Source organism: Solanum tuberosum, unplaced genomic scaffold (genome assembly GCF_000226075.1).
Source record: "Solanum tuberosum cultivar DM 1-3 516 R44 unplaced genomic scaffold, SolTub_3.0 scf00821, whole genome shotgun sequence".
Taxonomy (NCBI): Eukaryota; Viridiplantae; Streptophyta; class Magnoliopsida; order Solanales; family Solanaceae; genus Solanum; species Solanum tuberosum.
This window is the reverse complement of record NW_006239777.1, coordinates 58,059-72,584: the sequence shown is the minus strand read 5'-3', so window position 1 is coordinate 72,584 and position 14,526 is coordinate 58,059. Positions and strand designations below refer to the sequence as shown.

Below are 14,526 nucleotides of genomic sequence, written 5' to 3'. Positions count from 1 at the left end.
ATGTCTCACATTAGTAAATGAATGACATTTTGGGCTCCTTATAAGACTTAGACAATCCTCCTCCCTTCGAGCTAGCTTTTGGAGGGGTGACTTAGACGCAAAGCCTAATTTGACGTAATTCTAAATGAATTTATGGGCTTTAATTTCTTGCCTTAGGAAGTAATGCTTTTAAGATACATAGGCAACGAATATACATACGATATAATAAAATATAGACTTAAAAATGTCAACATTGATCTATCTATGAGTTGAACATCATGAATTAATGAAATTTAATCACAAGCTATATATATATGATTTCAACATCAAAAACATATAGAGATACGTCTATTTTTTGGAGATGTGGCACATCTTATAACACTTACAAATATGTTTTCATCACAAGGGATCCATAATTTTGACTCAACATGATTGTAATCATAAAAATCTTCTTGTGCTTGATCTAACAATGCTTTGAATAGTGGATGCTTGAGCAAACTAATTTTGATTACAAACCTCTTTTGGTATTTTCCTACATACACCACCAAGTGACCCTTTGGGACATCTCTAGGGATATTATTATCTTCTTGCACAAATGGCCATTTTGTCCACATACAACATTTGTCACAATTTGTTGCACAAGTTATCACTTTGGTCCCCATCTTTTGGCATGCCTTGACAAATATTCCATCCATCATTTTGATAATATATACTTTTTTTTTGTAAAGAGAGTATAGAAGAAGAGGAGAGAATGGTGTTTGTATGGAAGTGAGATGTGTGTGTGTATATATATATATATATATATATATATTTTATATATACAAGAGCCAATCTTTTTGGGATCACTAAAGGTCAACATACTGTTGAGTAATTGAGAGAGAGGCAAAGCATGTGTGATTGATATTATGAGGGGTTGGGAAAAAATAATTTCATCATAAAATAACGCATAGATCAATATTACGATGTTTGTTTGAGAATGGTAAAATATCGATAAATAAATATCTTCATTATAAGTTTACATTGTCTAGTTAGTTGTACGAGAAAAATATTTAATCTCTGCATAACTATATGCAATCTTTTGATGATATGTATGTCTATTAAACAATATAGTGATTAAAGTATTTAAAGACAAAAAAAGAAGAAGATAACTTAAAGTAAGTAATCATGACATAACATTTTCATGTATTAATATTCACCTTATATTCATTCTCAATTCATTTTACTTGTCATATTTGCTATTTTGCATGTCATTAAAGAAACATGTTATTCTTTAAACTCAATTTAATATTATATTTATTTCAGAATAATTGTTATTTTTCGCTTCTCGAGAATAATTAGTAAGTTGACCAAACCACCCCTAACCCTAGGTCAAGGTGGTTCTTTAACAGTACGTAGTCATGTACTTCTAGATACGATAATGTACGAACAGGCATTTTATGAATAAAGAATAATGTGCATTTTGAAAATTATCAAAAAATTGCACTAGTTTTTTTTTCATCTTTATTTCTGATAGGCTAATTTTTTTTTTATTATTAGTGATGTGCTGAAAATTTAATTTTAGACCCCACAGATGGGAAAACAAAGTTGATAAGATATGAAAGATGAAATTGAAATCATGAGATAAGTTTCTTGGGAAAAGTGCATAGCCCATCTCCCACTTATATAATTGTTGTCACAACTCATAAGTAATTAAAAATAATAATTAGAGGAGTGGGAAGTGGGGGCTTGAAATCTAGAATTGAGTCATGTTCCTCTATAGTTTCACCTTGATTTTTAAAAAAAAGTTGACTAGAAAAAAATGTCGGTAATATTATAATTTGTGAATGAAATTTTATATTAGAAATTGATTAAAGAAAGTAAGTTATTAGCAAATTAGCTCTTGAATTTAACTCATTTACATTGAAAAAGTTAGGTTAAAGAAAGACGATTGATCAATCCTCATAACAAGTCTAGAATTCTCGTTCAATATTGTATTCCATCAGTTCATCACCACCTCCATCCCTCACACCACATATTCTTATCAACCCTTGCAATTGACTTGGACCGGAGGTATCCTTGACCCCCTTCAATTGGTCTGGTGAGTAACTCCTTCGGGTCCTCACATCGTCGGATCAGGCATGGTTTTGGGATCCTGCAAAATTAGGTTTCGAGTCTAATTCACACTTTCAAAAACTAGCTCAAAGAGAGAAAGTTTGTCCAAGATTCATAAGGAGCTCAGAGCTCTCGTTTGACACCGATATTCCATTCCATACATAAGGTATTAGGAATATTTTTAATAGCCTGAAGTGATTGGACATCTTTATCATTAACCAGTATATTGAAGGTTCAAATTAATTAACGATAATAACTTAATTGTCACTAAATATGTACTTTTAGCGGTAATTAACACTCTTTATATATATATATATATATATATGTCCCTGAAGCCTTTAGCGACATTGGATACAATAGCAATTTACTAATGCCACTGAAGACTTTAACACTCTTTGTTAATGTATATAATTATTGCCGCTAAAATGTGTTTTTGTTGTGGTGTCGATAACAAGGCTAATTGTATTGGAAGGATTATTAGTTGATTAATAATTATCATCCAATTAATTAGAGCACTAGATTATAATTAGCTGAGTGGTGGTGACATTAGCAAATTCCATGTTGAAAAGATAAAAGATTGAACCAATCTTATAATTATCATTTGACCTTTTAAGTTTCTACACTAAGTAATTTTTTATTTAGCATGTACATATTTTTATGCTAGTGTGTTTATCCTTTCATCTTTAATTTTGCATAGAACAACCCATTATGCACTCAAAGTGCCTTCTGCCGTACAGTGGTAAAGGCACCTCACTTTTTCTAACACTTCTTTTAAAATATATATATATACTCCTTCCGTTTTATTTTACGTGATACTATTTAATTTGATATGATATTTAAAAAAAAAAAAAAACTTTTAAAATTTATAGTCTAAAATAATTCTTAAATATTTATACGATCAAAGATCATTATAAAATTTATAATAATATGATTTTTTTTTAAGTGACAAAGGGAGTACCAAGTTTTCAATATTTATACGATCAAAGACTTAGTATATGCATAATTTAGGACTTTATTTTCTTGGTTAGTGTGAATATTGGGGAACTTCTTCTGGTAATGTAAGGCTGCAGTATTTTTGCATTTATCCAAAGGCAAAAAGCACTTCATTAGTGGATGTACCTGCAGCTTCCTGCTTCTATTTTTTTAAAAAAAAACAAATTTTGTTGACAGTCATTATAGTCTAATTTTTAATTATTTTTATTTTTTTAAAAACATCATTTAAAAAAGAAAAAAGAAAAGAGTGTGGGTAGAAAGGATGGGCATCAAAAGCTTGTTGTATTTGAATGTTTTTTCAATAATAATAATATTCCTTAATATCGCAACAAAATGGAGTTTACTAGCTTTCTTTCTTCTTCTTTTTCTCAATCAACATCTAATTATCATGATTCATGACTTTAAGTTTTAGACATATTGAAAATGATATGATATATCAAGTGAAATTTCATAAGTTTGATAAGAGAAGGGTAGAGTACGCAAATTGCAATGACGAAATCAGAAATTTCATTAAGAATATCTAAGATTTAATATATATATGTATGAAAAAATAATTTTTGACTTATATATACTTCATACAATTTTCTATATACATAATATAAGTTTTTGACGAAGGGTATCTGTATCTAACTGGCTACCTTGAGTTATATGTGACTATGCCACTTGCAAACTGTACCCCTACCTCGTGGAGGTAGAAAAGTTGATTTTAGAAAGACAAGTTTAAGTACATAAAATATGAGATATTACATTTCCCAAAAAAGAATGACAAAGGAGAGCTTGAGAAAGCATTATACTATCTCTGTCTACTTTTAATTGTCATATTTTTTTTTTAAAGTCAAATAATAAAAACTTTGATTAACATTTTATGATATATATTTTCATCAAATTGATATGCAAATAAAATTGCAATTTATAGTACTTTTGTATAGTTTCTGAATATCTAAATTTTTTGTTTAAAATATCAAATTAATGTAATCTAATTAACTTAAAAATTAGTCAAATTGACTTTTGAAAAATATAACATGATAAATAAAAATAAAAATAAACGGAGAGAGTATCAAGGAAAGAATATTGGTCATGTATTACAAAAATAATGAAATGATTAATATTATCATGGTGTCTGTCTTGCTACCTACAGGCATAATATTCTTGCAACCTATCACAAAAATGTGATGTCTTAATCAAGGAAACCTTTTGGCTGTTTACATTAAGGAAGTTTCTTCGAAATTCCATGTACTGTATTCCCAAACAATTATTTTCTAGACTATTCCATAATGTTCTTTTGGGGAAAAAAAAAATCTCCTTAGCTGAAAACTTGTTTATTTTTCTTTCCAAAACTTCACTATTTTCTTTATATATAAGTTGAAGTAGGACGACCACATGTAAAAAGAGCAGTCTGGTGCATTAAGCTCTTACAGAGTCTTACTATGCATGGGATTTAAGAAATGATTAAGCCATAACGGTATATTGTACGCAACCTTATCTTGCATTTTTACATAAGGTTGTTTCCACGGCTCGAATCATGACCTCCTTATCACATGACATATTATTGGACTAAAGACTAAATGGTGAGATCTGACAATTAGAAACTCTTACCTTACTTTTCATAATTACTACTAACTGACATCCAGTAGCACTTGAAGAAACTCAAAATTTAACTCCCAACAGAAAGTTTGGAACGGTTGAGTAGTCTGCAGGTGCATTCAGAGTTGTATGTGTTTAAGGGGGGGTGGGGGCAGTAAACTACATCAAATGACCTAGAAAATGAATGGTCTTGATCGTTTAAACCCCGTTTATTTCATGCACAAACCTTCAAGGTCAAATGACAAGCAAGATCAAATGTTCAAGATCACCCACCAGAAGTAAGTACTCATTCATTCATAATCAGAGGTCTCAAATTCAAATCTCTCCAAATATAGAGTCTCCTTTGTTACAGAATGCTTTACCCCCCAATGTAGACCATCCTAATGCGAATTCGAATTTAACCAGGCTCCTATGTGATTACCAGACACCCGACAGAAAACCAACGGAAAAAAGTTCAAAACCACCTACATCCAAGTCATTCTTGTAAAACCACCCACATCCAAGTCATTCTTGTAAATCACCTTGGGGGGAAAGGGGGGGTGGGGGGTTTGGATTGAAACATTGATTAAGTAGGGATGTAGAGCACATGAAGTTAGGGACCTACCACCAAAAGCCCACGGGGAGGAGATCACAACATTATATTGCAAAGAGGGCTAACTTCTAGCAATGATTTGATTAGACAGACTCTGTACACTTGCATTGCACGTGTATTTTCTTATCTGGCACCCAACCCACAATATCTTCCAAAACTAAACTATTTTCCTCCACAATATTATAATTTTGACAAAAGATTAAAAAATCTTTTTTTGGGGATGAAATTTACAATTATCACATTGGCAAAAGGAATAGCATAGAGTTCAACTCTTGCCTGTTTCATTGACAGTATCAGCAAAACCTGCATTGTGGCATAACATGAGAAACTAAAACTGGACCAGAGCTACTCCCCATCCTTGAACATACACAAAAGCAAAGACAAAATACTATTTTAAATGTCAGTGCACAGATAGATATTCAAGACTGTCCTTGTGCCTGTTTTTCTCCAGCTGAGTCTCCATTAGCAGCCAAGCCTCTGATTTTTACATCATAAAATACTTCTTCAACTTTCCTCAGGTCATATTTCATTCCTGCACAAAACAACAGACTTCAACTTCATACAAAAACATGATTCAGAAAGTCAAATAGAAGAAGCACTAAAACCAAGAACCCATTTTGATTCAAAATCATAAATCCAAGAACATTTAATCTAAAGGGAAACCCAGAGAAAAAGGAAAAATACAAGTTATGATTACTTGCATAGAGAATGAATGCACTCTTCTTAGAGATAAAGAGTTAATGTGTATATTAGGTAGCTTCTTGCCTTACATAGAGTCGAAGAAAGGTGGGAGAATTCAGTGGTCCTTCAGCCAGGAAAAGAAAAAGGAATAATGCACATTCTGTCATATGATCAAGGGCAGCAACCTAAAATTCTGGATTGATCAGGCCTAGTTCTAACATGCATTCACGCACTGCTTTATTGTGGAAGATACTTTTTTGGGAGGTGAAGATGATCGGTCTAGCTTCAATGCTATTTACTAATTACCCTCTTTAGTGAAACAGTCAAAAATTCACCTTATGTCCATATGAAAATTAGTTTATTGCTCAAGCTGGAAAAGTTAGACTGACTGGTTTTGGAAAATAATGCATTTATTTTACCTCTTTCTATGGTTGGTAAAAAATATACACAATTTATGCAGGTTGGACAATTTGTCTGATATTCTTTTTCTTCTTCAGACCGGCAGTACTTATATTTTAATTCTCTCTCGTCAAGTCCTCCAGTTTTGATTTAAACCACAAAGTTACCCTACATTGAGCTGAGGATGTATCGAAAACAGCTTCTCTACATCCAAGGTGGGGGTGGGGGGTGGGGGGGTTAAGGTCTGCGTACTTGTTGCTCAAACAAGACGAGATTTTATTGTTTCAGATTTAATAATATTCTGCTTCGTGTGAAAAAAATTTTAACTAAAGATACTTTGAAATCTTAGTGATCTAAATATGCAATTTATAAGGATCTTATCTATAAATCAAGGAGAAGGACAATCTAATTTATATGGAATTGCAAGCTCACCATCAAACTTTTTGCGCAAGAAATCATTTCTGAGATTAAGCATGCGAAATGCTGCATGAAGATCTGTCAAGAACTTCAAAACCTTCCGTGGGCAATCATAATCCCCAGCTGTCACTTGGTTCACCACATATCTAGGCTGCAACACCATTACCACATGATTCATCAATCCAATAACAGATATTATCAATAGCTCTTTCTAATTAGTTTGGCTAAGAATCCATTGCCTGAAATTTTTGCATATCAATAGCATTATGACATATTCACAGCTAGCCAAAACCAACTTCCAGAAATGCTTTAAATTCATGGATTACCACATGAGAAGAAAGAACTGAAGACAACCTTAGGCATATTCCTCTATACATTAATTTTCACACAAGTGGAGCTTTGAGTCAAAACCATGACAAAGCTACCAAGATTAAGTTAGTCATATAAAACAGAAAATCAATTATATTCTGGGTTCTAGTTTTGTGCTTACCAGCTCATTGGACATGAAACAAATACCTGCCAGAAAAAAAAAGTATTAGCACCTCCAAAAAAATTGAATCAAACAATACAACAATGGCTGCATATGCATAATGAATTCCTTAAACTTGTGGTAGACTAGAGCCTCAAACCAACAGAACCAAATAATCTCCTACTCTTTGATTATCCTTGAAACATTTCCAATAGAATAACAAGAAGTTTGCCCATCAAAAATGAAAAAGAGCAAGTTTTATACCACATATTTCTGGAAAACTAGAGACACTCACCAATAAGATAGTCATCAACATCAAGTCCAAATTCTGTTGGTGTCACTACAAAGTAGACAAGTATGAAAAGTTAAAAACTTAAAATATTCTCTAATCCAACCAAAAGTTAAACACAGAGATCAAAACTGATAGAAATAAACATGATGTTTTTTTTTTAAAAACAAATCAACATGATTTTCAGTTTGAATATCTAAGAGTCTATTCACATCAACAGGCAAGGAAGAATTTTTCTGCAGAAGCAGCCATTTTAAGAGATTATTTTTGCTTTCAGTTTTCAATTGGCTTTTGCTTTTAAGAGGTTGACACTCCCTCATTAGCATTTTATTTTTTTTGAGAAGAGGCTCCCTCATTAGCATTTGCTGTCAGAGAATTCAAATATAGAAGTTCTGAATCAATCCCCATAAAGAAAGGTGATAACTATCCAAGAACTGTAGAAGGTGCAAAGAGAGGCATCACCAGGCACTACAGCAAGGGTGAGTAAGCATTTGATCATCCCTGCTTCCAACGATAATTTGAAATTTCCTTGTCAAACATTCACTATTTAACTCTAAATGTTCAAAGATATATCATTTGAATTCACATTAAATTGGTTAAGAAAGTAAATTATAAGATAGGGAAAGATATTGAGAAAAATGAAGTTCCCTTCGAGCGCCATGGGGTACAAAGAAACAATATTGGCAATTCAAATGAAAGATTGGCACTCCAAATATGAGGAGAACAGCTAAACATCACAAGAAAAACAAAATGCTGCAGGCCTGCACCCGATGCGACTAGTGTAGAGTATTAAATAATTATGTTATACTAAAAACTACCAACGCCTTTTGCCCTAGAAAATATCCAAGGACTTCTTGGGAAAGGAAATATAATAAACAAAGAAAAACTTACACCCAAGTTTCTCTTCAACTTCACTGTGCAGAACAAGAGTCCCTGTTTCTAACCAATGCATAAAAGCAAGCAATGAGACCACGGTTTGGGTTTCACTCTTCCAATCACCATGATACCTAATCCACAAAAAAATGCACAATTACAAGGGCTGAAAGGAAACAATGAAATAATCTAATATTGACAAATCAAGTAAAAAGGGTAATGGTTCCAAGTATACTCACCGGTAATACTGACCAGGGCATTCATGTACAATTTCTGAAAGCCGACTGTAAAGTTCCTTCAGCACTCCAATCTGAGACTTAGCCTTCTCGATAACCTCTATTGCAGCATAGAGAACAGAACAATATTACACTATGTCACATGTCAAAAGGAAATGTATGCTAATAATAACAACTGCAAGAAAACTAGAAAAGTTGTCTAGACATTTCTTTTCTGAATTTCCTTTCCATGAACTAGTAAAATCTCCCCGATATATATATATATATATATATTTTATTTTATTTTTTATTTTTTTTATTTTTGATAACCGAGAAATCCATCTGTGACCCGCCCTTTGGACCAATCACAGCCTTCTAAACTCGGTCGATAATGGGCCCGCCCCTCTACCCTTCTCCACTTACATACCAGCTAATGCAATTATCGTGAATTGTATTTTTGGAAGTTATTAACAGAAAATTTGAAGAGTAGAGCTCTTGGTTAGTGATTTGAGTGGATGCAGATTATAGACTACCACAGTGCAGGTACTTTTCTCTTCTTTTTTTTTCCTTTTTTAATAACCGAGAAATCTCCGAGAGCCAATGGCGCACAATTTGAAACTCAATGAATAATGCGCCCTCTGCTCTATCCTTCTCCATTTAAATACCAAACATTTTGTCCATAGTCAGGTTCAAGCCTATGATGTGGACCTAACCCACACATCATGGGATCTCTTACCACTAGACCAAAGCCCTGGGGGGCCCAGGGAAGATACTTTTTCTCTTATTCTTACTAGTTTGAACTTTTTCTTTTTAAAGAAACTATCATTTATATCTCTATGAACTCCCATACAGTTTGATTCCCAATGAGTCAGGGAAAGTAATATTTTGAATTGTTCACTACTGATACAATTTATGATGAAACCTGTATGAATATTGTTATAAGCACTTACCTATATTACATATTGATTGGCTTTATGCATGCTAAGTAAAGAGAAATACCATTTCCTTTCATCGATTCAGTTCTAATTCCTACAATCTTAAGAATGGATGTTCTGTACTGCTTTAGAGTTTAGGGGTCTTTTTATTCCCTGTACAGCTCTAGGGGTCATAGACTCATAGTTAGTTGGATAACTAAGAATGAGGATAAGAGCAATCTCGCATTTGATAGCCTTTTTCCTTCTTTTTTGGGGTGATTATGTGCGCTTGGATCATAGTTATGGCATAATGACATATTCTCCCTCTTATTTAAGTAAGTCAAAGAATGACCTTCTCTTTTGCATCATCCTTTATCCTCGCCTTTTCCCTTCCCCATCAGTGTCCTCAAAGCTCAGTCACCCTCCCCGTGTTTCTTCCGGCAATTCCCACCAACTTGTGTTTCTTAGTTATGTTGCTGTTTTTCCTCTTCTCTCGAAAGTCACATTACGGTTATCTTTTAAAAGAAAATTCGGCTTGTTAACTAATAGAGATGATACTGCAGATGAAAAACCAATGGTTCAAAGAATTTGATTTATCTTATTATTCAAGTATGAACTTGCATGGAGGAAATTCTGAAACCAAAAGCTAACATTTTTGCAAACTATACATGGCCATGCTACTAAGCAGGTAATCATAGAAGTAATTAATTTCATTACATTTTATCTTAGCTCTTTCAAATGATTTGAGTTCAGAATTTTTAAAATTGTGTGAGATTTGCATTCTTTCAAATGTGAAGTGCCTCATGCCCTCAGCTCACCAACAACATCACTCAATCAGTGTGAAAATAGACAATTCCTAAGACATTTACACACTTTCAGATAAATATTTTAATCTTCACTTGCTCCTGATGTCCATGCTACAAATATACTCAAACTAAAAGCATCTTATCCATACATAGGCACAACTAATCTTAAAGCAAATAAAATGCAGCACAAACATTTCAAAACTCAACCTACAAATATACTGTAATAAGATGTGAATAATATAAAGAAATTGAAATTCTGAAACTGTGAAGGTTATTCAGAGTTAAAATTACATCTAACATTACAAAAACGCAATAAATAAAGTACTAATTTTGATTTTTTGAAATACCAGCAACAGGGCGAGACTGATGAACGAGAAGAAGGCTAGCATAAATGAGCCGAGTAACTGAATCTATCTCCGTCGCGACAGCTCGTATCCGTTCCCGGATATTCCCCGATTCCTCCAAATGATGGCGGAAGTCTTCAAACTGTTTCTCCAGTTTGTCCGACGAAGGATTGAGGAAATCACCACCCGCCATTAGAGTAGAGAGAAATGTAGAGTGAGAACGAGCTTTGCAGAGTGAAGAAGTCGAAGAGACAAAGGTGGAATTGGGAATGGAGAAATTTTGGGTAGAAATGAGAATGAGTGGGAAGAAGGGTTTAGGGTTTAACAAGTAATGAGAGAAAAGAGTATTTCGAAATGCCGATATCATGTTTGGGGATAATGGGCTATAGTGCCGATATCGGTCACTATAGTTTTCTTCTTCTTTTTTTTCAAAATAATTTTTGATGTTTGGTTAGAAAAACAAATATATATTAAAATTGATAATAATATTAGCAAATTAGATACTGTAGTATTTTGTGATGAAATATTTGAATGCGAAGAAGGATCATATTTGTCTGTGTGTCAATTGTCTTAAATAAGTTATAAGGATCGGGTGTTATATTTTTATATGATATGAAAGTCAAGTTTCTTCTGTTCGAACTTTTGGTGCACACTTCCGTTGGACCTGAGGTGAAGAGGGATGTTAGAGTCGATTAGAATCCTACATTGGTTGAGAAATGGACTCACGTACAGATTTAGATAATTCTTTTCTCATGAACTATCTTTTGGAGTTAAGTTAAGTCTCGTGTTACCACACGAGACCAATTTTCCAACTACCTCATCAACATGGAAACCAAAATGAGGGACATGAGTATTATTGGAGTATTAAATAAGATGAAAACATACAAACAGAATTTAAGTGCAGAAAATCTTAGTGATCCTTATTATTAATAGATCACTTTTTATCATGTTATGGTTTCTAGCATTGGATAATCGGTATAGCCAACAACAGGATCTGATGTATAGAATGTCTCTCTATTATACTTGTTGAGAGGTGCATTTAGCTCAAATCGCTTTGGTAAATCTGGATTAGATATGAATAAACGTCCATACGCAACAAGATCAGCTCGATCTTCAACCACAACTCTGTTTCCATCTTCTCTATCGTAACCACCAGCTACTATAAAAGTACCTTTATATGCCTTCCTCAAAGGTACAAGGCTTTCATCACATTCAATTTTTTCGCAAGCTGTTTTCATCCTAGGCTCAATTATGTGGCAATACGCGATATCATACTTGTTCAACGATTCCACCATGTAAAGTCCCAAAGCACTGGGGTTGGTGTCTCCTGATTCATTATAATTTGCAAATGGGGAAATCCTTATACCAACTCGGTCAGATCCTATCTCATTTGCAACTGCTTCAACTACTTCTAGTGCAAATCTACAACGATTCTCTAAAGACCCTCCATATTTATCACTTCGATCATTAACTTGATCTTTCATAAACTGATCGATGAGATAGCCATGAGCACCGTGGATCTCAACCCCATCAAATCCAGCTTTCAATTGCATTTCTAGCAGCAAGTCGAAATTCGTTCACAATTTGAGGAATTTCATCTGTTGTTAACCGTCGTGGTGGTGTAAAGTGTGCAACATCTATGCCATTGGAAAGAATTTGAGGTGCTAATAGTTTGTCTGTGCAGGAGATAGGATCCTGTCCATTGGGCTGAAAATCTGTAGAAAAGTGTTAGGAGAAAGACAACAGAGAAATCATGGCTTTGGGTGTGAGATCGATCACTCTCTTTCGAGCGTTATTACAAGTACAATAAAACCTCACTAAATTAATACTCAATTAATTTAACCTCTTTAAGATAATGTTTTTCTCCGGTCCCGACTTGGGCCAATGGAAAAAATCACTCATTTAGATAAGATAATATATTTTCTGAAGACCCCTATATAAATATATGGTCCCATTAGTATTATAAATTAATAATTTGTTAAAAGTACAAATATATCTAAGACAATTTAGTGAAACATAATTCTATTGTGTTCTATTTGTTTGTTAAAATTTAAATCTTATTAAAGCTCATCTCTAACTTTTCTTATTGCATCCAAAAGTTTCTGTGTTGTCTTTTTGAACTGTACCATAAAATTGTGAAGGATTCTAAATGTAGTAAGTGTTTCCTCACCGTAACTTGTTCCAAAGGTATTGTATCCTCTTCTACTTTATCATCAACATTATTTTTTTCAATGGTATCCATAATTTCTTCTAAGCTCTGAACCTATGAACATGTATCATTTTCACTCATCCAACAAGTTATTAACGTCCATTTTATTGCGGTAACCGAGATCAATAATCATGATCTCAAGTTCATGAATGACGTTTTCACAAGTGGATTCATTCAAATTCTCTGAGATTTCATCCCCAAACGAATTTTGCGGTGTCGAAACACTCTTTAAATTAATAAATATTAATTGATTAAATAATATCTCTATAAAATAATAATATTTCATGGTTTCACCTACATTAATTTAGTGAGGTTTTAGGAAATACAGGGGTGTGTGTTCGGTTCTACGGTTCAATTTTATCAAATGTCAATTTGGTTTTTGATTTTGAAAAAGTGTGCATCGAATATCGAACTGAACTAATTCGGTTCAATTATGTTATGTTTTTTCTACTTCGATTCGATATTTTTAAAACGATATTTTGATGCAAATAAAAAATAAAATGAGGCCAAAATCAAAATTTAAAGATTATGTTAAGTGATTATGTGATCATTTACCTTTGTTGGAAACTCTACCAGCATGCCAAATTTGGGAAAAGAAGATTCCTCCTTTAGCATGAATTGCATTTACAATTGGTTTCCAAGCCTCTACTTGCTTCTTTGTCCATATACCAGGTGTATCATTGCACCCTCTACCAGTCTCAGAAATTACTGTGGCCTCTCCTATTAGAAGACCACCTTTTGTAGTTCTTTGTGAGTAGTAAAGTATAGCATGTGGTTGAGGAGTGTTGCCATAAGATCTTTGCCTTGATAATGGTGCCAATACAACTCTATGACATAACTCAAAGTTTCCCATCTTATAAGGGGTCATAAGAGGGATCATGCCTACTTTTTTCTCTTCAACAACTTTATTTTCCATTTTTTTGGTCATAGTATAATCTTTAAAATGATTATGGATATATTTATAGATAACAAAGGAGGAATTGGTGTATAAGAGACTACTTTTTTCTTTCTCCATCCACCATATGAATTATGGCGGAACCAGAATTTTTATTAAGGAATATCAAAATATAAAGTAAAAAATATATATATTATCTCAATGAATTTGTAACCAGGATGGGGTGGACAGTGAGGGTTCAACACTGGTATGGAGAAGACAATAAACTTGAATTGTCACTTATAAACTTATTTGTTTTTTTTTTTTTTACTTTAATAGGGAAATTATTTTTCTTATTTGTGAGGAATTTATTTTCATAGAGAAAATAATTTAAGTAACCAGACATGCGAAAATTGAAAAATATAATTCTCGAAAATATTTTGCGTACCAAACACACAAACGTCTCTATTTTATACAGAAAAGATGATAAGGTATTTATGGTAATGAATAAGAGTGGAAAATAATGTGGACGTAAAATGTTTGATAGAAATAAATTAGAGCAAATAGCTTGATTGAATCGGACAAGTATTGACTTATGGTGGTTCAATTTTTGAAGTAACATATAAAAGGATAAATTAACGATGTATAATTGACTTTTCAATCTTATTATTTCTCTAAGGGTATAAAAGTAGTTGAAACAACACAAATCACACTATTACTCGTGATAATTACTTGTTGAAATACTAGTTTTTTTTATTATATTTTCTATCAAAAAATATTGATTCAAATATATGTAT

The 14,526-nt window shown here is 32.9% G+C and overlaps 3 protein-coding genes across 3 annotated transcripts; all 3 read right to left on the bottom strand.

The window, feature by feature from the left end:
• Positions 1–244: 244 nt before the first annotated feature.
• LOC102580966 (auxin-induced protein 15A-like) lies at positions 245–718 on the bottom strand. Its single transcript, XM_006367628.2, has one exon. It carries the CDS (start codon positions 675–677, stop codon positions 306–308), a length of 372 nt encoding a protein of 123 aa, XP_006367690.2. The 5' UTR covers positions 678–718; the 3' UTR covers positions 245–305.
• A 4,707-nt stretch (positions 719–5,425) lies between these two features.
• LOC102579313 (translin) lies at positions 5,426–11,073 on the bottom strand. Its single transcript, XM_006367625.2, has 7 exons — positions 10,650–11,073; positions 8,607–8,703; positions 8,386–8,501; positions 7,501–7,545; positions 7,227–7,252; positions 6,752–6,887; positions 5,426–5,771 (listed from the first exon to the last, which is right to left on the bottom strand). The coding sequence occupies exons 1-7, from the start codon at positions 11,011–11,013 to the stop codon at positions 5,659–5,661; spliced, it is 897 nt and encodes a 298-aa protein (XP_006367687.1). The 5' UTR covers positions 11,014–11,073; the 3' UTR covers positions 5,426–5,658.
• Positions 11,074–11,474: 401 nt separating this feature from the next.
• On the bottom strand, positions 11,475–13,856 carry LOC102579639 (12-oxophytodienoate reductase 1-like). The gene is given in 3 exon segments (XM_015305580.1): positions 11,475–12,187; positions 12,189–12,361; positions 13,411–13,856. Coding segments are annotated over 3 exon segments (1,143 nt in total). The 5' UTR covers positions 13,784–13,856; the 3' UTR covers positions 11,475–11,590.
• Positions 13,857–14,526: the final 670 nt, after the last annotated feature.

Bases quoted from the DNA above. Each gene is read 5' to 3' on its own strand.
- LOC102579313 (XM_006367625.2), bottom strand. From the start codon at position 11,013: ATGATATCGGCATTTCGAAATACTCTTTTCTCTCATTACTTGTTAAAC. The intron at 8,502-8,606 runs GTGAGTATACTT...TTTGTGGATTAG, and splicing joins TGCCCTGGTCAGTATTACCG to GTATCATGGTGATTGGAAGA. The intron at 5,772-6,751 runs GTGAGCTTGCAA...TGTTTTGTGCAG, and splicing joins CTTGCGCAAAAAGTTTGATG to GAATGAAATATGACCTGAGG.
- LOC102580966 (XM_006367628.2), bottom strand. From the start codon at position 677: ATGATGGATGGAATATTTGTCAAGGCATGCCAAAAGATGGGGACCAAA.